Source organism: Chlamydotis macqueenii, chromosome 23 (genome assembly GCF_036417535.1).
Source record: "Chlamydotis macqueenii isolate bChlMac1 chromosome 23, bChlMac1.mat, whole genome shotgun sequence".
Taxonomy (NCBI): domain Eukaryota; kingdom Metazoa; phylum Chordata; class Aves; order Otidiformes; family Otididae; genus Chlamydotis; species Chlamydotis macqueenii.
The window spans coordinates 6,223,692-6,247,221 of NC_141578.1; the positions used below are offsets into that span (position 1 = coordinate 6,223,692).

Below are 23,530 nucleotides of genomic sequence, written 5' to 3' on the forward strand. Positions count from 1 at the left end.
GGGCGGCTAGCTCTCACTGCCCCGGCACTCTGAAACGCCCCTCGCATCTAGCTGGTTAGGCTGGCTGGCAAAGGAGCCTGTGCGGTTCAGCCTGCTTCTATAAATAGTTCTTGGGTGGGAGCTTTCCATTAGTAATGAAACTTGCATACTTATTTGCAAGTCCTAACTAGAATGTTGTTGTTAAAATTGAAAAGGCAGCGTGAACAATGCAAGCAGCACCATAAAAGGCAGGCTTGTCTTCATAGTGGCTTATTCTCTCCACTCCTCCAAATTACACTTATTTGAATTCCCATCTCTCGAACCCGTGCGTACAGAACCAGGTTCTCTGCGAGGGAAGTGTGCAACGTGTATCTTGAAGCTTCTACTCTAGCCACAATGTATGTACAGAAGCGTCCCCAAATCTGAATGGCATGCAGTCCAGAGACAGTGTGAGCATACCACGGAACCCAGAGAATTCTCCAGTTCCTTTGCAGATAGCGACAAAGTCAACAAGCATCGATGTGGTAGTGCCAGCGTTTCTGCCATGCCGCCTGCACATTGGCGTGACTGTTGAATACAGCCTGGCTAGCAATGGCCACACGACTAGGAGCCAAGCTAACACAACACGAGTGACTCCTAGACAAACTGTTGCTCCTCTGAGCTCCTCTTGTGATGGTGAAAAAACAAGTGTAAGTGGTAAAAGTGAGCACTCTTTAAAGAAACGTGCAAATGTTTGGGGTGGGGATGCTGCCTTGCCACTTGTCAAGCTGGCAGCTGCTGCCCTCCTGTGGCAGAACATCAAGCTTCACTCGGATTTGCCAGATGCTGAAGGGTTTGGGTTTTTTTTTTGCCCTGCTGCACTAAAAGTCTTTAAGCAACTGTAAAAAAACAGGAATAATATGTCAGTAATGACCTGCTGTCCATGTAGGCTTCACCTTCCACCATTATGCCTTTTGCCATGGGCTGTTGTGTTTTGCTCACAGGGTGGCAACGGGAGGAGCTTAATGTGGTTTAACACTTGGTATCTTAACTTTTATTTTTAGCTATGCACAATGGAAACTCTACTTCAAGTTTTGGAAAGCTGCCTGAAATCAAGCAGGGCTTACAGCCTGCCTTGCACTGCTGCTGAAGAATCCTAGTACCCTAGCATTAAACAGTGATACGGTGCACATCTCTTTAAGGATGGTTTTAACTTCAGGCACTGAAATCACAACTTCACTTTAACTGTGTGAAAAACCTCAGCTGGCTCAATACTACAGAAGTGTCCCAGTGAAACTTATACCCAGTTACAAACAAAAGCTATGATTTATTTAAAAACCGTTTTCCACTTTTTCCAGGACAACTTTTTCACAAACAGCACAAAATGTGTTTCAGTTTTCAGTACACCATCGGGGTCTATAACAGGTAACTCTTTTTTCGATTGTTTAAGGATTACTTTTGAGGAAACTTGTCAGTTTTTATGATCGTTTACCTTTTCCTTGTCATACGCTGCTCTAGATCAGGAAGTTTGCTGTTAACACCTGTATGACATGGGAATTAAAAAAGCAGCAAACTAGGTTTAAGAAGAGTATGAGACAAGTACAGAGCCTGGGGAAGCTTAGTCTGACTAAAAATTATTTGTGGGCTCTTATGTAATTTGGATCAACTGTAACCTATGTTTAGCCGGGATAAGCCCACTGGAAGTGGTGTACAGGTTAGTGTTGCCATCATGCTAAAGAAGTCATTTCAATAGTAATTTTTGTTTCATTAGTCAGGACCTGCTTTATTCTGTCTAGGAAATACTAGCCCACACCAAACCACATCTAGAGCAGTGGCAATACATGCAGAGCAATGGTTTTTTTTCAGTTAAGTATGTTCCAGGGAAACAGTTTAGTTTGAAAAGTATGTGGTATACTACAAAAAAAAAAAAAAAACACCTCTTAGGATTATGTGGAGTCTGTTTTGGGGATGACGGGAATGCTTGGTCCCCTCAGTCTCCGACACAAAAGGTCACTCACCACAAGTGCGTAAGGAGTCTCATTTCTCACTAAGCAGTCTGTTTATAGGAGCAAGCAAAAGGAAACTGAAGTCCTTAGTCCAGTTTTTTCCTTACATAAACTTTTGTTCACAGGTCTTATCTTTGGGGAAGTTGTCTTCAGCACAGAGGAGATGAAACATGGTGTCAAACAGCACAGCAGCTGCTAACTTCCCTTAGCTTTCAGCGTGCTACAGTAACAGCCCCGTTGGGCTGCCCTCAGCCGCAGGCCAGCGGTGAGCATCACAGGTCCCAGTGTTTCAGCGTGTCATGCACTGTCGTGGTGTTTAATTACAGGGCTGCAGCTGGGATCCTTAAAGACCTCTCACACCCAAGCACTGCTCTTCTGATACCCATCAAGGCAGCAGAAGCGCATAAGCAGTGCTCACTGTAGGATCCTCGCTAACAGACAGTGAAGACCACCCCTCTAAGCCACACGCTGCATTAGGGACCACAGCGGAACCCTTTAGTCTTTAAATGCCAACGCGGCTTCCCCTTCCCTTATAAGAAGTGATTTACAAAGCAAAGAGCTTTGCTCATGGGTGAAGTTCTCGTACCCAAATAACAAGGTGTTGTTTTTAACCTCCCCTAAAAATGGTTCTGTTAATTCCATGGATGGTTTGGAGAACTGAGGAAGGAATCAAGTCCTTTTGATTTTTATTTTTTTTTTTTTTATAGTTAGTTCTCTGTCTCTCCTCTGTGCCTGAAGTCAATTTTTTTCTGGGTAAAATACTGAAGTCTTATCACAGGTGAAGCCAACCCCTGAGGAGAGGGTAAAGCTTGGTTTGTAACTAACTTACGCCTAATTCAAAATTACTACAGGAACCTTCTTAGTCACAAGCTTCAAGGCAGACAACAGACCATACCCACTCCAGTTCACACACACCTTTGACTTCAGCAGAATCAAAGAAATACCAGGAAGGAATCTGGACCAAATCCAAGTATTTGGAGTTTATAAAACTATTCTTTTACACAGTTGACTCCAGAAGCTTCACCAGTTGGTACGGGGACAGTGTGATGTAAAACCTGATGATCCCATCCAGCTGTAGTGAGCAAGGCATTGTCCAAAGGAGACCAGGATAACCCTTTCACAAAGTCCCGATGAGAACGACTTCTGAACCTGCAAAACAGGAACACGCCGTTAGCCATAAAGCATTGTCAGTTTCTGGGCTTGTGTAGTTCCTAACTGCTAGTTTGTTAGGATGATGCTCCCCTGTTTAAGGAGCATTTTCATCTTCCACTCAGAATATGGACAAGTAATTAACTTAATGAGAAGTCTTAAGACAAACAGCCACAGCAGCGAATACATTCTGCCCAGTACTTACACCTCTGAGAGGTCTGAGTCAAGAACAGCTACTGAACAGTCTTCACTGATTGAAGCCAGTAAGGGGGAACTGGAGGACAGAGATGAGACCACGGTTAGGACAAATACAAAAAACCTTCTTCAGAATAACCTTGTGAAAAACACATTTCTTAGTGAGCCTGACCCAGGTACAGGGAATTAACAGACACCAAATCTTAGAAGAATTTCTTCATAATCATTTGGCAGGTTGCCAGCACGCTAAGGAGAATATTCTGTTAGTGTCAGAAAGCAAGTAATCCTTCTTCAAGGAGAGGTGACTAATTATAAAAATCCCCACAGCTGAATACTGCCAAAGTGTTCTCACGTACATTCACACACTTTTTGTCAAAAGTGGGACATTGTTTGGTTTGCTTTATTCTTCACTATTGATCTTCTTGATAAAGAGACCAAAACTAGTGCTCTCATAGGTTTTACTCTAAAACTAAATAAGGCTTTCAAGTGTATGCAGTCACACATTCTATGCCAATTTATCAGACTGTACCTATGTGTAGAAAACGCAAACCCCGTGATACTTCGGGCATGGACAGTGGAGCTGAGGGCAGAGTCAGGATTCTTTGTGTCTACTAGTGCAACTGTTCCATTTTCATCACCTTTGAGAGAGGAAGGGAGAGCGAGGTTATTAACAAAATTGTCACGTGAGAAGAAAGTCCTTGATTTGTTTGGTGAAAGTCAAATAAGGTGATGGCTTCTTACCCAAAGCAAAGATGTCACTTTTGTGTGGATGCCACATGACTGAGGTAGGGAGGTAATTACAGGCACTGCAAACTGCGAGCAAATAAACTGGGATGAGCGCGCGACGAGTCAGTACAAAGATATTCCTACGCTATCTCAGTTAGCACTGCTGCTGCACCGAGACAAATATTTACAAGCTTACTGTACTGCTGTGACAGTGTTAGACCTCCTTAGGCTTTAATAGACTTTTCTGCCCAAACAATTACATCGCTAGATGTGAAGTTAGGCATAGCAAGGTCAGGCATAAAATCATTTATTTCTTCCAACAAAAACTCATATACAAGTAGTGATTGCATACAGAAACATACCAATTCGAGTAGCTGGTTTGGGGCATCTGGTGTCCCAGAGTAAAGTTCTGCTGTCCTGTAAATCCAAAGTGAATGAGAAGGTTTTTACCATTTCTTTGTGGCAGAGGGCAGGCATAAACTCAGATGCAATGCAGAAGGGCTGCTGACCCACATTCAAACCCACACCACCTTCCTTTGTGTTAAAATGATGCTGCCAATATCTGCAAGCTAGCTCCTTCAGTCATCCCCAAGAACTCCCACATTTCAACACAAGTCTGTAGAAATCAGCTTGGTAAGCTCATCAGCAGCTTATCAGATTGGAACACTGAAATAACATGGGTACGCAGCTTGTAACACAATAGGTGGTTTCTCATTAAGTGCATTTAACTGTAAATAACTAAAGTTAAATCTCAGTTTTATTGGGTAGATTTAGACAGAGAGCGAGCTTTACCTCAGAACAGGACAGGAACACAGTGTCCTTACCAGGACAGGAAGCCACACATGTCACCGAATCGGAGTGAGCTAGCAAAAGCACAAAAGGATAAAGAGCCTCAAAGATTGTATCCTACTTTCCCCGCATATTCCCAAGGACCTCTGAAGGCACAGCAGTATAAGAAAGAATAGTTTATGCCCAGGTACAGGATAACTTCTACTCAGCAATAGCCAGCTGCTTCCTACCAAACTGATGGGCTGCCAAATCCAAACACAGCCACTGCAGTCAAGTCCCTGTGACGTGCATAACCTTGAGGAAGCCTCTCCAGACAAGAGGTCAGTTACAAATGGGCCAGAGGGGAAAGGATCAAACAAAGTACGGCCTCTGCTGCAGCTAGAGATCACCATGCCACTGCTCCAGAGATCGGCATCTCCAGTGAGCTGTTGTTCAGAACAAATATGGGTTAGGAGATCACACGATCGTGCGCAGGTGGAAGAAAGATTTCAGTACAGAAGAAATACTCTAAAATGTGCTTAGAGGTGCAAGGCAAACTCAGCCTTATAGAATTCATTTTGTGTAGAGAAATGAACAACAGACAAAGAAAGAATACTGCCGGAAACTCCACAGACTGGCAAACATTAGATCACAGCCCCAAGTGCGGTTTGGCAGCCGGGAGATAACCTGGGATGCTGCAGGACTGAGCTCAGCCTGCAGCAGCTGGCGAGGGGCCAGGAGGAGCGGGGCGACGGGGCTGGCGTGGCACTCACCTCTGTAGGTATGCAGCACCGTTTGCTGCGGGAGGTCCCAGACCTTCACGCTGCGGACAGAAACGAGCAGTCAGTGCCCAGCACCGGCGCTGGTGCCCCGCACCGGGCTGGGGACACTCACCAGAAGTCCCTGCTGCCGCTGACAGCCTGGGTGCTGTTGGCCAGGACAGCCACCGTCATCACGATGTCATCGTGCTCGTATTTACAGAACTTGTTGACAATGAGCGTTTCGTTCTCGTCCAGCTCCCACAGCTCCACGGCGCCTGGGGGAAAGCGGGGAGAGGGGGGCACCCACCTCAATTGGGGGCGGGGAGGCACCCAACTCAATCGGGGGGTGGTGGGGGGGATCCCCGTCGCTTACCGGAGTCGGAGGCCACCAGGATGCCCCTGTCAGCCACCCAGCGCAGGTCGGCGACGCCCGCCTCGGTCTGGACGCCGGCGGTGCAGAAGCCCTCGCTGGGGGCTCGGCGGGGGTCGGCGAACACCCAGAGCGAACCGGTCCAGCAGCGCCCGCTCAGCCCCGAGGCGCCCAGCAGCAGGGCCCCGTCTGCGGGAGGGGAGAGGCCGGGTCAGCGCCCGCCGCCGCTCCCCGAGGGGCCGGGCCCGCTCCCCACCCCGCTCCCCTCCCCGGGCCGGCGGCCCGCCCGCGGCCCCGCTACCTGCGCGGTAGTGCGCGCCCTCCAGGTGCCGCTCCATGCAGGCGGGCGCGTTGGGCGGGATGTTCCACTCGGGGCCATCCGCGGCCGCGGGCTCCTCGCCCGCCGGGGGCTGCTGCGGCGGCGGCGGCTGCTCGGGCGGCGGCTCCTCCATGGCGGCTGCGGCGGCGGCGGAGGGAGCGGGGCCGGCGGCGCCCCCACGTGCTCCCGCGCCGCGCGCGCCGCCGCCGCCGCCTCTCGCGAGAGCGCCCGCCCCGCCCGTCTCGCGAGAGCGTGCCCGCCGCCATCTTGGTGCGGAGGCGGCCGGCGGTCACCGGGACGGAGGGGGTCGTGCCGCTGCCTGCCCTGCCCTGTCCCGCCCGCCATGCTCTCCCGCCTCGTCCTCCGCGCCGGTGAGCCGGGGGGGAGCGGCGGTTCCCTGGGGCTGGGGGGGGCGGCGGCGGCGGCAGCGGGCGGGGGGTTGTCGCGGCTGAGCTCTGTCCTGACGCGCTCTCTGCCCCTCTTCTCCCCTCAGCCCCGGCCGCGCTGAGGAGCCTGCAGCCTCCCGTCGCTGTGGGGTGAGTACCGGGGGGCAGGCGGGTGGCCCGGGGGCCGCGGCGGGCAGCGCTTGGGGCTTTGACCTCCGGCTGAGGCCCTGCGGCCCGGCCGGCTGCCGCCCCTCGCAGTGACAGGCGGCCCGAGAGCCCCTCGGAGGCCTACCAGTGGTTATGCTTAAATAACGTTATTCCCGGGTTTGTCTTTATGTTTTTAATTGACGCTGTGGGCTGAGGGAATGGTTCCGGTCGGAAGGACCCTTTGGAGGTTATCTAGCCCCACCCACCGCCTCAAGGGAGGCGTGCCTGCTGGTTTAATTGGAAATGTGTTTGACCCCTGTCTAAGGGTGGGGTGTTTCTGTGAAGAATAAGAAGCTTAATGGAAACTTTCTCATTACTTTTAGTGTATTACACACCACAAGACCATTGCATACCAGTCAGCAGTGTTTGGCTCCTTTGCCACCTCTACCTGAGAAAGGAGGAGAAGTCCGCTATGGTTTGATCCCGGAGGAGTATTTCCAGTTTCTCTATCCTAAAACGGGAGTTACAGGTTAATATACACTTTTGGTTTTTAAAAAAATATATGTTTAGTTGTGCTTATTTAGCTCTGCACGCTACTTCTGGCCTCTGAAAAGGTGAAATACTAAGGAAATTTATTTTTTGGGGGTATGCGGAAGGAGGTTGTGAAGAATGAGCCAGTGTAGCACTGCTAGGCACCAGTGCTTTAAATAGAGGCTAAAAGAATGTCATGAGCTTGATCTTGCAGGAAGATTTATTTGCCTGTTGACCCTCAAAACCTTTAAACAGATATCTTTGCCTGTTTCTGAATGAGCAGAAGCAGCAGGTCCTATGTAAGGTGAAAGCTTTTTCCGCTTCTGGTGAGCGCCCTCATGGCACTCTTCCCCTTTGTGGTATTGTGTTTCTACTTGTTGTCATGGTAAAAGAGAACACTTCCTGATCATCTTGTAAGCCTTAAATTAGCTGCCTCTTAGGTATTTGACTTTAGCGAGCCTCTTTATGCTTTGTACAAATAATGCTGCTTTATTTTTTCTGTAGGGCCTTACATGTTGGGAACCGGGCTCCTGCTTTACCTTCTCTCTAAGGAAATCTATGTAATTAACCACGAGACAGTGGCAGCTGCCTGCATATTAACAGTCATCATTTACGGCATAAAAAAATACGGATCTGATGTAGCAGCTTTTGCTGACAAACTTAATGAGGTAAAAAAATAAATTATAATCTAGCTTTTTAGTAGTTAATAGCTATTCTAAGTCATCTACTTAAATATTTAAAAGAATGCCGTGTCCAGGCTGTCGTAAAAACGTGAGTCTGAGATCTTCAGACTGTTACCGAAATAAGGTATATTTCAGATCTTAGGTTGGCATTGTTACAGAAGTCTTCAAATACAAAAGAAAAAACCTCAGACCAGCACAAAGACTTCATTGAATGATTTTTTCAAAGTACGATTGATTGTGAGCCCTAATTCTTCTGTTTCGCCCTCTTTTGACCTCAGCCCTGGCACAATCCAGTTTATGCAGAATTTCAGAAGTTAGTTACAGATCACTTGTTTTCCTTGCATCTTTCATACTGAAGCATATTTTTTGTTTCTTCTTTCAGGAGAAAGTTGCTAAAGCTTTAGCTGTGAAAAATGAGGCTATTAAAGATCTGGAGACTGCCATTGAGCAGGAGAAGAAGGAGCAATGGAGGCTTGAAGGCCGCCATTACCTCTTTGATGCGAAACGGGTACGCGGTTCCAGCTCTGCTCTTCACTTCTCCTGCAGTCTCCTCTGCATCATCTGGGTGCCTCCTAGACTGCTAGCAAATCACAAGCCCTTCACCCTCTGTGCGTTGCAGACGGGGCCAGTTCCACCGCCTGATCTAATGGCTTTTGCTATAGAACGTGTGCTGCTGCTGGTTTGTGTTCTTGCCGAATGTTAACTCTTTGATTTCATCTTCTGTGTCTAGAATAATATTGCAATGTTGCTGGAAACAAATTACCGAGAAAGATTGCTGATGGTGTACAATGAAGTAAAGAAGCGGCTGGACTATCAAGTGGCGCTGCAGAATTTAAAGCGTCAGAAAGAACAAGATCACATGATTCAGTGGGTGGAGAAAAACGTTATTCAGAGCATCACGCCTCAACAGGTACTTGCTTTTTTTTTAATCTGCTTTACATTTTAGTCTGTACAAATATTTGTTCTTCAGTGGTTCAGGCTTAAGCCGGAAGATGATAGGTCGTCTCTGTGTGATTTGCAAATGTGGCTGCGACACACGTCTGCTGCTGAGTACGCGCTGACGAGCCTAGTTACTAGGTGCCAGATGCTTGTGTTGCTGGCGATTTCAGTTAGAATCGCGTGTGGTGTCTGTTTTTGCAGCATAGAGCTTGTGGTAAGATGTGTAGCTAACAGGTCAGGGAATTTGCTTGTAAAATTCTCTGTGTAAGGCTGTGGCGGTTTAAGATCTGCAGATCGGCTCTAGATGACCTTTCTTTTAAGGAATGAAGCTGAGAACAAAAAAAACCATGTTCCTAGTACTGCGTGCAGATGCTTTAATGCAGGGCATTGTTCGCAGTTGAATCTCTGACTTCATGAGCTGTAACTACATCCCTTTAAATCTAGCTGATTTTATGAGTCTAAAAAGGAGTATCTAAAAGGCATTAGGATGCGTATTTTGGTTGCTTGAATGTCTTTTCATAAAATCTTTTTTTCTGAAAGCTGTTCTCCTTTCTTTTGCAGCAGAAGGAGAGTATTGCAAAGTGCATTTTGGACCTGAAGGCGTTGTCGAAGAGTGCTCAGGCTGCAGTGTAGCCACCTCGGATTCCACTGATGTGTCTCATTACTTACTGTCGGAAACTGTACGATTCTAAAGTATCATTAAACAAACAAACCAAACACTCTGCTGTCTTTCCTTGGCGGTAGCAACAGAAATTTTCTTTGTGTTTGGAGTAGCCAGATTGGTCGCATAAACCGCTACAGTTAGTTCATAGTGGGGCATCACTTGCAACCACAGTATGTGCAGTTCTCCTTGGTTCCTTGTTTGGTCATTTTCATGAACGCTTCCGGAGATAAAATACAGAACTTCACAGTGAAAAAATCTGGTGCCTATATGGTGATCAGTTTTTGGTTTAGAATTCTGTTTGAGAATGACCTACAGATGTTTTCTGTAATTGTAAACACATTCTAAAATCAAAGTGAGTGCCAGCACTCCCATTCAGCTAGAACAGTACTTGGGGGTACTCCGAACGAATGTCCTCGTTTTAAAAATGAACTGAAAAAGCCATTTGCATAATAAAGCTTCAAATAGTGACAAAAGCGTCCCGTTCTGGGGATAAGAGGATGTAGGTGGCAGAAAACTTACAAAAAGCTACCAGAAAACTTGGCTTCAACTGAACTTGCTGGTATGAAGTTTAAAACAGTGAAATTGGTAAGTTTATTCTACAGGGTAGGTTTTCTACAGTTTTCAATACAACGGCAAAAAAGGTGTTCTTTAGAGGTAAGAACATCACTTAAAATTAAGCTAAGCTGAAGCTGGCTTACTTTCCTGAGAATGCAGGTGTTTCTTAGTTTCCTGTTTTTTTTAATTTCAAAAAAAAAAAGCGAAGTTGCTCAACTTCCACATTTGTGTAACTCGACATTTGAATGACAGCTAGCTTTAACTAATACAGCAGAGATTCTTTTCACAGCGGGAGTGGTTAAGCTGCTGTGCTAAGCTTCAGGAGCGGGCAGCAGTTCCGCGGTGCGAGGTAAGATGCAGCGCTGTAACTCCTTGTCGCTACTTTTATTCCTGCAAACAAAATGCACTTTGGGGCTTGGCGTAGGAAAATGGGAAGTCGTAGCGGTTTGACTTCTGGAATGTGGGCAGCAGTGGGCGTGCAGTAGAAAAAGATGACAGCGGCAGAGAACAGGACGGTTACTTTAGTGTGGTTGTCAGCAGTACTTCGATGTTACTCACACTGGGCAGTTTGCAAGCCGTATAGTCAGAAATGCCAGGGTAGGAATTTTGTAGTAGTCTGGTATTTCTCTGTCTTTAAAGTTTCACCCCCAGATTTGAGAAGTTGTTCCTGCTTTGGTGGGAAACGTCAGTGTAACTTGAGAAAGAAAAAGTTTAAGGGGCATTCTGTTAAAACTGCTGCTGCTGATGAAAGTGTTCATAAGGTCAGTTCTATCTGCTGCAAAAATAATACTGTGCGTGCTTTTTTTAGTTATTAAATGCACGCCGTTCTTTTGGAAGACGGCAGCGTGTTCATCAAAGTGTGGTGAATGTGCACGTGTGCTTGGAACAAGACATGGGGAAGCAGGACTCGTGCTGAGTAATTGCTGAGTTTGCTGCTGTGCCGGTTTGTAGATGATGTCCGGAACTCTGATAAAAACTGAGTCTTTGAGTTAGAAGAGGGTCATAGATTTGTTTTGCTCGTGTGTGTGTGTACACAAATATAACTTCTTTTTTTTCCCCTGCCCTTCTTTTAGCTTCTCTTACTGTTAGTGTTTGGAGAGAATGGGAGGTGGATCCTCAAAACAAACTGCAGGTATTTCGTTCTTTAAGGAATTTTCTTAGGTACAGTATTCCTGACTGAGTTGGTATTGTCCAGACTGAAAAAGGGCTGCTGCGGGGGTGGCTTAGCAGGAGACGTGTGCACTTGGGGCAGAACTGCATGGCTGCCAGAGGCTGCTGTGGGACAGTAATTCACACGTTTTAAAAGCAGGTTTTGATTTTTTTTTTTTTTTTCTGCTCATTTCCAGTTAAACCAGAACCCATTTCTACTACTGTCACTGTACTTACCACTGTGCACACCACTGAACACACCACGGAACATACCACTGTACTTACCACCGCAGCTGAAGTAACAGCTTCAGAAGTCCGGTGCTGGGCTGAAAAGTAAATATTCCACTTTATTTCCTGACTTCAGACGCAGAAGTTCCCTGAGACTGCAGACTCCTCCTGCAAGAGAGGAGTTCTATGTATAATACATTTTATGTCTCGGGTTTAAAGGAGTGTGTAGAATTTCCTAGTCTGTGCACTAGCTATTTAATTCACAGTGACGCTTAATGCAGATGTGCACCTTTTCATCTCCTGGGCTTGGGATAATGTGTTACATTTCATAAAGTTTGGTGAATGTGAGCACTACTGATTCTTCAACGTCTCTGTTAAAACTGGGGATTCTAACACTGCTTGTTGTCTATCGACAGCCATGAAATACTCTACATATCGCTAGCCTTCATCTCTGGCATCCTGTTGGCTGCTCTGGTTTTTGCAATCATCTGCCTCATCAGAAAAAGTAAGTGGCACAGTGGAGGCAGTAAGGGCAGCACGATGATGCAGACCTGGTGGCAGAGAAGTGCTTAACATCTTGTACTGCACATCTTAACGTGAATGTGAAGTTTCCGTGCTCTTTGGGCTGCACCTTACAGCACCAGGGTTTCAAAGTTACTTCTACAGAAGCTACTTTGAAAGAGGCTGGAGTTATATTTGCCTTGAACATTGGTGTATTGATGAACAGGTTGTTCCTGGCAGTAACTCCTCATGAATCATCTCAGTGGCTGTTGTCACGGAAGAATTAACTTCAGCAGTGATGAGCTGTGGTGGGTTTTGTTGGTTGTGTGTGGTTTAGGGTTTTTTTTGTCCTAGCACTGGCCACACAGAGTTCTCACCAAATTCATCAGTTGCTTTCATCCTCGTCTAGCCGCTCCCAACAGGCAGGCAGGAGCTTGGGCTACCCTCCTGCCTGGGCTGCCAAACTGCTCACCTTTCAGTGAAGGTCTGTGACGGATTTTACAAGCTACGTGGAAGCCGTGCACTCTCTGGTGCTGCTCTGTCACCCCACTCTTGCACTTCTCTTGCACTGCTGTCTCCAGCCGTGGTGCAGACAGCTGAGACAAGTATCCTTCTCCTTCCTAGAGTGCAAGAGATCCTACCAAAATTTACAAGGGCGAGCTCCCTCCCAGACAGCGACTGAGGAATCTGCTAGGAACAGCGAGGTAAATGTCACAACTGTTATTTCTAGTACTTTATGGAGAGGCTTCAGAATGGTAAATATTAATTTGGGGGGGTGAGAAAAGAGATTTGCTCTTGCAAGACTCAAGTGTTTGTTGACAGTTCTTTTGACTGAGGAAAAGTGCTTTTGTGCGTCCAAGGCTTCAGCCTGTGGTTGTGGTAGTCCAGGGAGTCACCTGAGGAGGTACCTGGACAGAAGGAGGAAAGATATTCCTTCTCTGTTGTCACAGGGCTCAGATGCCCTAGTCCCCACATATTTCAAGGGTTCTGGGGCTAACCTCAACCGCTAATTAGACAGGTTAGGGGAAAATCTTTTCAAAGGGCAAGCATTTCTGCAGTTTTTGTTCTTGATATTGGTTCTTTAGAAGACCCTAAAGCAGAGTCGACCCAGGATCCTGAGCTAGACTAACAGCTGCTCTGATCCAGCAGAGCATTTACTAGCTTTCCCATGTGCAGGGACAGTCTGTGACTGCTTATGGTGCGTAGCGTTGAGGACAAATTAAAAGCAGGAAATTCACGCTGAGATGTGATGCTTGCACACTCTCTAATGTTCATGGCTTCTTTCACATCCCCAGAGTGAGGTTGCCTACACCACTGTGATCTTCCAGCGGAATCGGACACCAGTAGCTGTGTGACGATAAAGTTTCTAGTGGAATGAAGACGCTTGCACCTTCTGCAATCAAATGGTACCGAAACATTAAATCAAGGCCTACAGTGCTCTGAGAAATGCTGCACTGCCGTACGTAACATCAGCTGATTTTATAAGTTATAAGGGGAAACTAACGTCTCCTATTCCAAACTGCTTGCCAACAGTTGTGGATGAATTGCTTTTTATACCGTTATTTCCTCATCTGTAGAAACCTGAGTGAGTCCTTACAATGCGCTTGTAAAGTTTCCCTTTGTGTATTTGCTATTGCTTTGAACTACCAAAGAGAATTGAAAAATGGAAATGTTTCTCTGCATTTATTAATGTGCCCTTGTTTCCCTTTTCTGTCACTGACTGTAGCATTTTTCTTGCTTTTTGATTGCCAAGTGCTCCAATCAGTTATTTTCTGCTTATTGAAGTTAGGATAATGAAATGTTTGTGTGCAAATATGTGCTTCCTGATTGGGTCACATAAAAGAAACGCACAATCACAGTGTGACAATCAAAATTTCTAGACATGTTAATTCATGTGTTACTACCCATAGTGTTCTAAATATACTGTGAAAAGTTAAAAATCATCCCCTTTTCATAAACTGGGGCCTAATTACCACTAGTGACTCAATCTTAGCAGCCACAGAGAAGCTTCTGTGCATGTTCCTGTGCCCACGGGTGGGAGGTCTGTTGGCCGAGGAGCTACAGCGATCTCCATCTGTTGTACGACGCTTCTCCCGCAAGGCTGAATGGGAGCGAAGTTTCCTGCTGCCTCAGCCCTCTGGGCTTCAGAAGCCTCCTTGTTTCTGGTCACCAGTATGTGTCAGATTCTTGCAGGTATTCCTCTTTTTCTGAAAATGCAGATGATTCGCTGCTATTCCATTCCCTCTGTAGGGGAATCTCTTAGGCAGGACAGGTGCCTGGGGTCCTGCGGCCTCCTGGGCACCGCGGCTGAAGGGCAGGTCTGGCATCTGGGCGGCTTCCAAGCAGCGAGGCTGGGCATGCCGGCTGAGGGCAGCACGGAGCCAGAGGTGAGCAGCTGGATTTAGCGCGGCATCCCGCGTCTTCCCGATCCCTGCCAGCTCGACCGGGTTGTGCTGCCTTCGTGACTGCAGAAGCTGGTGGAAGTCAGGGGACCGCTGAAAGGGGGGTTCTGTTCTGCAGTCTCACCGGGGAGGTGTTGTGGGTAAGGCTACTGACCGCTTTGCAGTGGTCAGGAGTAGAACCTGCAGTCTTGGTTTTGCTGCTATTTGCTCTCATTTCAGTTGTGGCAGTTTCTTCAAGTGCTACTTAGTAGAGAAAATACCATATCGCACCTCAAAGCGTGCAGCTGCTGAGAGGTTCATAAGGAATTATTGTAACTGGGTCACAATTACTGTTTTGTTTGAAATTAATAACAATGTTAGTCTGCTGCCTGACAGCAACTGAGAAATAAGAATGTCTGAAAATTTACCTGGCTTGCACAAATGTGACTTCACCATACCAACAAGAATGCTACCTCCCTGTGTTAGAAGTGTGAGAAAAGGTGACTTGCCACAGGCTTGGCCTCTCGCACCCCAAAACGGGGCAGGATGCTGGGTTTTTCGTGTAGATGTTCCCTCGCCATGAATTGTACTGAGTCTTAGCACAACCATTTCACGTACTTTGTGAAACATTGCCAACCGGAGTGCAGCGATTTTGTCTGCCTACCAGAGAGCTGAGGTGGCACAGTCCTTGGAGGTGGAGGCTGGCAGAGAACCTCCATGTGTTGTGTGGCTGCTAGCAGGTTCCAGCTTATCCCAGAGCATCCGTCTGTCTCTCCCTTTCCCATGCCAAGAGCTCTGTAGAGTCATACACAGCTTTTAATGGTAGCCATCAGCCAACTCTTTGTTTTATAGGCAGCTAGAGAAGTTTGGGACAACTGCAGAATAGAGGAGGCATTGTGTGTCTGCTGGTTTGCTATTTTAGCTCTTCCATTTTCACTATTTCAGTGCCTTTCTGCTAGGAGCTTGTACTTGTGGTCTCCCTAAAGACAAGTTTTTACAGCAGGAATTTGTGAGGGAGAATGCACGGGCATCGGAAAGTCCAGTACAAATTGTCCGGCCCTGGGAAGGCAGGTGGAAACGGCTCACGGGTTAAATGGTGCTTTGAAGGGTGCATGGACAGTAGTGGCCTGTGGTATTCCCTGACACTTTGGAGTTGATCATCTGGTTGCAAAGTTAAAAGGATGGATTATTAGAGCTACCACGGTGATGTCCCACAGGAGCATGCTAAATCCTTTGCTCTTTGTGAGCGATGTTTGTATAGTGTGGGCTGCTGGTGTGTACTTTCACATCTAGTGTAAGCGTTATTCAGCCTGTTTCATCGTGTCTGGGGCTGAACGCCACAGCTATTTGCAGAGTAAATGCTGGAAGTGAGAACCAGGGACCTAGACCTGCGTGAACGTTTTCCGGCCAGCAACGACCACGGGCAGGGCTGACCGCTGTCCTGCAGCTGCTCCTCTGGTTGCCTTGCTGAGAGAGGCAGGGTCCGGCTGCGGCGAGCATCTTGCTTCATCGTGAAAGAGGGAGCTGTTGCCTGGAGTTCCCTCTCAGGGGCTGAGCAGGGCCAGGCAGCTTGCTGAGACTGCTCTCCTTTGCAGCCTTCTTTCAGAAGGCAGGACAGCTTCCTCTGCTCTCAGTCCTCTCTGTTTCTGTTCTTTCTCTGTATCTTTACGCCTTGTTCTCTTGGAGTTTGTCAGGCAGCCTGCTGGGAATTTGGTGCGGTGTTGCTCTCTCTTTTCTCACTTTCTCAGAAATACATCATCAAAGTTTGTTGTGCATCAGTGTAATGAATAATTTTCTGCTTTTTACGTGCAACCTATTTTTCTGCTGAAAACAATCATTTCTATCAACCAGTAATGAGAGATCATGTAGCAAAATTCTGATATACTTACGCAGTGACTTCCTTTGCTAGCCTGTTTATTCATCGAGATGAACTGTGGAACAGGGCAGAGCTTTGGCCTGTGACAAGGGTTACATCAGATAATAAATTAAGATATCTGATCTCAGCTAAAGGAGCAGCTGCCAAGACTTTCTGAGGTAAATAACAGAATGATGCATTCCCTTTTCTGCTTTTTCTAGACTACTTTTAATATTTAAAAATGGAGAAAAAAGAGCCCAACCTTTAATGACCTATTTCAGCTTGACCCATGCTCCCTAAAACCACCTGTGGTGTAATATTTACTGCAGTTTCTGTGCCTTCCTAGTCAGGACGTGAACCAAAACAGTGTGAAGATTTCCTGCAAGCTGCTTTCTGATTGTTGTGGGAGAAGATCAGGCTGAATTAATATAAAATCTGTCTAATGTTTATTATTATTAATGAAAACATGGTAACACTGATTGCAGACTCAAATTTATAGCCTAAATTGACAGAGGAGGCAAAGGGTGTGAGAATAGTCAGTGAGGACATGCTGGGATTGTGAACTGCTGTATTACCAAACCCGAAGATCACATTTATCCTGTTTTTCAGTGGACCCAGTCAATCCTCATGGAAAAAAAAACACTGGGCAAAATTTGTCTTGAGTATCTCTTCTGTATTTTGAAATTATTTAGTACAGAGACATATCCAGACACATATTTACACACACCTTTAGAGTAGTCCTCAGATCCGTAACAGGTTGCTACAAAGAGAGCAACTGTTCAGGTTTGCAGAGGAGCCTTGCAGCAAACGGCATTTAAATCGGGTGTCAGGAAAACCGCTTGTGATGGTAGGGAGGATTCAGCATGGGAACATGCTGTGCAGGAAGAATCCCCCAAATGGATGATTTTTTGTAAAAAAATTACGAAAATGCATCCTTGATGGTTTAGAGATGGTAGGTTGATTGATTGAGGAGCTGGGGAAGGAGGAAAGAACTTATACACATGATCAGTTTATTTTTTGACAGTCATCTCTTCCCGGCGTGCTCCCCTGTCCCCAGCATACCGCCTCGGTGAATAGCTTCAGTGCATTCGGCAGTGCCCGCTGCCCTACGGCTGAGGTCAAGTTTGCAGGCTTCTGGGGTGAGCATTGTCTTCGTTTAAAAGCAACGAAAGCCTCCCACTGACAGCATCTCCCCAAGAAGAAGAGGGTCACCAAAGTCGGTGCAGCCTCTGGCCTTTCAGCTGCGAGGGTCCGCAGCGAGGGAGGGCGGTTTGTTCCTCTGCGGGCGGAGGTGTGGCAGGAGATGCTGTAGTTACGTTGGACTGGTGCTACTGGACAAAAAAATGTCAGGGCAAGTCTGGCTGTGTGTAAGCAAAGGGCCTATAACAGGGCAGAAAGAGAAATCGAAATGGTAACAGAAAGAGTTCTCGGTCTTGAGTGAAAACTAGAAATGAACGAGCGCTGCTTCTACCAGCTCTCCGTGGATCCCAGCTGGGGAGCTAGGAGCAAAAATCTGCCTCGTTAACAGCGCTTTGGGCTGCTGGGCTACGGAGTGACGCTCAAGGCAATAAATAAAAACTGGAAGGTCCTGTTAAATGAAGATGCTTGCTGGGAGATCTGGGCTTGGTACAGCTGCCACCAAGCAGAATTCTCTGGGGCACAATAATGCAACAGATCAGAAATGATCCCTTTGAGCTTTATGTCAGACATGCATCAGATTGCGTAAGAGGAGCTCGCCCTTATCGCAGAACAGTTTGTGCAAGGGCAGAGGAAACAGCACACGTTTTGCGGTGAGTTTCTTAACAAAGCAAAGGGGTTTATCAGTGGATATACTGACAGGTCAATATTCATTCATTCTTTATGATTGTTGGTCTGTTGTTTGCTCTGTAAGAACTGGGTCTGGTTTTCTGCACAGGATATAGGTCCTTAAAATTAAAAGGTATGTGGTTTTGAACTTCTTTATCTTGCAGGCATAGACAATAGGGTTCATGGCAGAATTGGCGTGGGATAACAGGATTCCCAAGTACATCAGATACGGGGGGATCTGATGTTTAGGGTAAAAATAGGAGATGCAGTTTATAACGCACAGAGGCAACCAGGATATTGCGAACAGGAAGAGCACAAGTGCTAGAGATTTGGCTGTCTTGAACTCCTGTCCATAAAAACCTCGTGCCCCTCTGACGCTGCTACCTTGACTTAGCTTTGTCCGGATGATGTAAAAGATTTCCACGTACAGAGCACACATGATGAGCAGAGGGACAAGGGTCCATATGAAGAAGCCAAAATACACCATGTAATCCATCCTCATCACGGAGGTAAACCGGCACCTGAGGAAGTCAGAGGTTCCTGGTTCTGCCTTGTGCCAGCCAAACATGGGGACTAATCCTACCAGCAGGGACACGGACCAGCAGCAGCCCAGCGCCCACCACACTCTTCTCTCTGTAGTGATTGCTTTATATCTGTTGGGGAAGAAAACCCAGCTCGTGTTAAACAGAAGTGTTTGAAATAGTTAAGGATGGCTTCAAGAACTCAGCCGTTTGAGTGCTACAGGTTCATTGTCACAAAACGGAGCACTAGCTTCTTCTGGGGTGTGGGGGAAACCAAATCTTACTTTGAGACAAGCCCGAACTCTTCATTTGTAACACTACTTTGCAGCACCCATATGATGAGCTATGCTTAACTTCCCCTCTTAATTGGATGTTTTCAGCTATTTTGTTTCTTGTTTCATTATGATCTTACTGCTCCTCTTGCCTAGAAACTGCTTTTCTGCTGTTAGCAGTCCCATCTTATTTCTCAGCTTCCTTGGGCGTACCTTACTGTTTACGTTTGGTTTATGCCATTTGCAGGACCGAGCTGTTCTGTCACTCTTCAATTTTATAGATCCTTTCCCCATTAAAAAAAAAATGATTTCTTTCATGCTTGAGGGTATGCTTTGCATTTCTGCTTTTCCATTCAAATACAAAAAGTGAATGACTTCTTAAGCTAGCCCTTAATAAGTCTGTTCTTTTGTATTTTCAGCAAATACTGAAAGGAATTTTATTTAAATGACTAGTCTCAAAACCCCAAGGACATCTGTAGTAGTGCCAGCATGCTGCACGATTAGCAGAACATCTGAAGAATTCAACCGTTTGGCCACAGACCCATCCCGTGGGCGGATTCTGATCAGCAGTCACGCCGAGCGCTCGGCCCAGCGCGAACTGGCAGGGGTGGCTCCCCGCAGCGGGTGGTCCCTGCTCTAGGTACTCGTCTTGGGTGGGCTTTTAGGCACAGGTATTTTCTCCGTGCGCAAGCATGCGTTTAGAGTAAATATTTGTTAGAAAAAGGCCAAGTTAAGGAGGGGAGAGAGGAGGTGGCACGCGTGGGACAGAGGCTGGGCGTGGGAAAGCTGGCAGGAGCGGGGCGAGCAGAGGGGCCCGTGGTGGTCCAGCACTCACCTGGTTGGCAGCTTCACTCGCAGGTACCTGTCGATGGCGATGGCCAGGAGGGAGAGGATGGACGCAGTGGTGAAAACCACCATCAGGCAGCACATAAACAGGCAGGTGTAGAAGTGGATGGTGATGCCCAGACTCACCACGATGGCCAGCGGCATGACGAGGATCCCCACCGCGATATCAGCCAGCGCCAGCGAAACGATGAAGTACAGAGTTGTGTTCTGAAAGGTCGAGTTCAGCTTCACCGCCCAGATGACCAGGATGTTACCCAAAGTGGCAAACAAAGCCACCAAGCACTCGGTGCCGATGTAAATCCCATCCAGGCTGCTCAGCACCACGCTGTCGTTTGGCATGGTGAGTCGCTGGAGATGCGCCCACCCTGGCTCGAGCTGCAGAAGGGAGCATGGGCATCGATGACCTCGTGTGGGATTCGTCCCCAGTGCCTGGTGCTCAGCTATTCCAGTGATTCTCCAGTGCACAAACCTCTTCTAGTATTTCACATCGTTGCCACTCGGGCAAGCAGATCAGCTGTTGTCTTTCCACAGAGCTGCAAATACCTCAGCATCCAGGAAACATTCTCTGCTCCGGACACAGTTCCTGAAGCTCACAGCATCCCTTCAGCAGCCTGGTATCCGTAAATACTTTGGAAATCTATTTTGAAGGAAAAAAAAATGGGAAAGCTTCCACAAGCCTGCTTACCAGCAACCTGTAAACAAATACTTCAACTACTTCCTCTTCCAAGCCACGGTTTCAGAAGTGGAACTGTAACCAGGGTTGAGTGTGCAGAGCTGACACTTATCAAGCTAGATAATCGCTCTGCAGTCACTGTCGGAAATGAGGCTGTTCAGGGGACGTTAGAAGGGTGTCTTGTTAAATTCCAATTCTTGAATTAATTTGGGGTATACCAAAGGCCCCGAGGTGGCAGAGAAATGCTCTTTACTTGGACCTTTCTCAGTCTGACAAGAACACGATCATAATGCAGGTGGTATTTTCGGTGGGAGCCCTCATTTCTGCTAGAAATCAGTATGTCGACCAACCAAGTCATGTTCAGAGTGGCATACTTTCCTACGTTTTGCTTATGGAAGACAGAGAAACTGGGGAAAGGTGTGGAAGTGATGGGGAATAGGAGGGAGAGGGCGTGAAAGCCGGGATCTGCTTGCTGCGGGTGAGCACGGCAGTGCGTGGTGCCCTGCTCCCTGGTGTGGGTCTGCGGTGGAGGAGCTGCTCCCATTTCAGATGAAAGTGGGAAGAGACGCAAACGTGTGAGCTTGTGTCGGGCGGTGAGTCGCAGGGTAGCCTGGCTTGTGGACAAGTAGAAATGCGTGCTGTCCAGGAATGAGCAAATAGCAGGTGCACAATGAGCTGGATGGTGCCGTATCACTGTAACGAAGCCTCAGGCAGACCTGGCTGACGTTTGATTTCCCAGGCACTGAGTTCCCCATCTCTTCCCCCCAACTTTCTGCCAAAATTGAGGATGGAGAAGTGAAATTGACCCTGGGAGGAGACAGAGCCAGAAATAAATGAGACTTCTTTATTCTCTGCTATCCAAAAAGCTAGACAAATTCCATTGCCTTGAAATCGATGTAAGTGCTTCTTCCTCCCTGGCTGGAGGCGTTTTGGAAGGGTTACTGCGGGGAAGATGGTGAGCAGTCTGTAGAAAGTCCCAGTCTGCAACGGAACTGGGCTGTGCTGGTTTTCTAATCATATCTGCCACAGGGTACCTGCGGGTGCAGGACGTGTATCCCAGTGGAGGCATGTGCACGGTTACAGCTGGGATGTGTGCTAGGCTAAGCTGAATGAGCTGCTTCTCTGGGAAGTGCTTGGGAGGAGCAGCAGCCGGCACTTCGCAGCTTCGAGCAGAGATGGGAAGGCTCCTGGCTGCCGGCCGTGCTTGGGTAAGAGCGCTCCCCGCTTCCTGCGCTCGCTGCGAGTCTCCTCTCCTAACCTCAGCTGCCAGCTTCCTTTTTCTGCCGTTACTCCCATGGCTGCAGCTGAATGCCTCTTGTAGAGACAGCAAAGTGGGGAGCAAGGACTCGGTACGGCATGGGTGTGGGACCGTAGGGGAGCCTCTCGTGTAACTGAGCCAGAAGAAAACGTTTCTTCCTCCATTTGCATTTTGCCCACCCAAAATCCAGCTGAGTGTCTTCACGTTTGCCCTCCCCACCCTTTCCTCGTGGTGGGGGAATGGAGTAGATCGCTCCAGGTCCCTTGGCCCTGTTTCCCTGATGCTGCACCAACACTGCACATAGCGCAGGTGGAGCAGGCTTTAAAGAAGCTCAGAGAGGGACGGAGCAGTCCAGCTGTAGAGCTGTGCATTGGCTAATTCACCCTGCTAGGCTGTACAGAGCACCCAGCTGGGGAGGAAAATGTCCATTTGGGGCTAAAACAGACTCAGAAAATTACCACATCCAACAGGTAGCCGCTGTGGTTTGTTCCAGTGTGGTACTGTCGCGATATCACATTGACTTCCACAAAACCGTACGTAAAAGTGCTGAAGCCTGAGTGAGATAAAGAAAGGTGTTACAGGGTTTGTCAGAGAAGAGCTGATAAAGATCTTCACAGATAAAATGGCCAAACATCTGGCCCTCATCCTCTTCTTGTTTGCAGTGTCTTGGCTGCCTCTGAGCATCTTGAACTGCATTCGTACTTCTGCCCCGCCTGCGCCATCCTGCAGCCCCTGGCGTACCTGGCCATCCTGCTGCCACGTGCCAGCTCAGCCATGAACCCTCTCGTCTATGCCTTCAAAATACAGACATTCAAAGAAACCTAGTCTTTCATCCTGAAGGCTTACATCCTGCTCCAGAGGTCGGTTACTTCTAGCACAGAGCACCCACTGGAGCAGTCGGGAGTGAGCGCTGTCTGCACCGCACCCCGATCATCAGTCTGGCCGGGCTGGAAACAGCGGGGGAGCAATGTCAGCGGGGTGAAAATCACGGAATCTTTAATGTTGGAAAAGACCTTCAAGATCATCCAGTCCAACAATCAACCCAACACCACCGTGCCCACTAAACCATGTCCTGAAGTGCCACATTTACACGTTCTTTGAACTCCTCCAGCGATGGTGACTCCACCACTCCCCTCAGCAGACTGTTCCAGTGCCTGACCAATTAAAAAAATATATAAACAACGAATTTGTGTGTCATGCACGCACAGACACCAATTCATATTTCTCAGATCCTGCATTCTGGAACAACAACTGTGTATATGTGTCTGTGTTCAGCTAATTAAGCTCCGGGCAGAGTTCAGGTTCCTAGCTAGCTCCTAAAACAAAAAAAATCCTTGGTGTTCCCCAGGCAAAAGGTGTGAGGGGTCTGGAACAGAGCGGTAGCTCGATGGGGGAGTGCTGGGTGCAGGGGGAGATTAACGCTGCTCGCGCTTACAGGTGTTTTGCTCTGCCGGTGAAAAGCAGTGCCAAGCAGTGCCGTGCCGTGCCATGCTGGGGGTCGGCAAAGCCCGGGCTGCACCCAGCAGCTGCCGGGATGCGGGTGCCGCAGGGCCGGGTCCCGGCTGGTGCCTCGCCCTCCCGGGGTACCCATTTCCCAAACCCTGGCCCTCTCTCGTGGGCCGGCCCAAGTGTCTCCGCAGCTGCAGGCGAGTTGGGGCAGCAGCCGCCGGCGAAGCGCAGCGCAGGGCTCTCGCGCGCAGCCCGCCAGCGCGCTGGCTCCGGCCGGTTGCCAGGAGAGCTGGCGTTGAGCCTTTGGCACCACTTTTGCCCCAGCTAACGGCTCTTCCTTTAGGAGTATTTGCTTTGTATTTTCAGCTCTATTTAAGGAAACTGTTTCTCAAACTGGTGGAGCTACAAAGAAACGCCCTGGCGTGTTGCCTCAG

The 23,530-nt window shown here is 47.9% G+C and overlaps 4 protein-coding genes across 4 annotated transcripts; 2 read left to right on the forward strand and 2 right to left on the reverse strand.

Moving 5' to 3' along the window:
- Positions 1-1,265: 1,265 nt before the first annotated feature.
- On the reverse strand, positions 1,266-6,456 carry WDR77 (WD repeat domain 77). The gene is made up of 10 exons (XM_086765408.1): positions 6,235-6,456; positions 5,937-6,122; positions 5,697-5,838; positions 5,576-5,625; positions 4,827-4,897; positions 4,397-4,451; positions 4,050-4,121; positions 3,838-3,946; positions 3,319-3,387; positions 1,266-3,113 (listed from the first exon to the last, which is right to left on the reverse strand). The coding sequence occupies exons 1-10, from the start codon at positions 6,383-6,385 to the stop codon at positions 2,954-2,956; spliced, it is 1,065 nt and encodes a 354-aa protein (XP_086621534.1). The 5' UTR covers positions 6,386-6,456; the 3' UTR covers positions 1,266-2,953.
- Positions 6,457-6,496: 40 nt separating this feature from the next.
- Positions 6,497-9,655, forward strand: ATP5PB (ATP synthase peripheral stalk-membrane subunit b). Its single transcript, XM_086765409.1, has 7 exons — positions 6,497-6,623; positions 6,746-6,788; positions 7,169-7,314; positions 7,821-7,984; positions 8,382-8,507; positions 8,730-8,909; positions 9,500-9,655. Exons 1-7 carry the CDS (start codon positions 6,596-6,598, stop codon positions 9,569-9,571), a joined length of 759 nt encoding a protein of 252 aa, XP_086621535.1. The 5' UTR covers positions 6,497-6,595; the 3' UTR covers positions 9,572-9,655.
- A 145-nt stretch (positions 9,656-9,800) lies between these two features.
- Positions 9,801-13,962, forward strand: C23H1orf162 (chromosome 23 C1orf162 homolog). Its single transcript, XM_086765410.1, has 5 exons — positions 9,801-11,289; positions 11,504-11,639; positions 11,951-12,039; positions 12,660-12,739; positions 13,331-13,962. Exons 1-5 carry the CDS (start codon positions 11,259-11,261, stop codon positions 13,388-13,390), a joined length of 396 nt encoding a protein of 131 aa, XP_086621536.1. The 5' UTR covers positions 9,801-11,258; the 3' UTR covers positions 13,391-13,962.
- A 2,873-nt stretch (positions 13,963-16,835) lies between these two features.
- On the reverse strand, positions 16,836-20,526 carry ADORA3 (adenosine A3 receptor). The gene is made up of 2 exons (XM_010126148.2): positions 19,706-20,526; positions 16,836-18,730 (listed from the first exon to the last, which is right to left on the reverse strand). The coding sequence occupies exons 1-2, from the start codon at positions 20,053-20,055 to the stop codon at positions 18,130-18,132; spliced, it is 951 nt and encodes a 316-aa protein (XP_010124450.2). The 5' UTR covers positions 20,056-20,526; the 3' UTR covers positions 16,836-18,129.
- Positions 20,527-23,530: the final 3,004 nt, after the last annotated feature.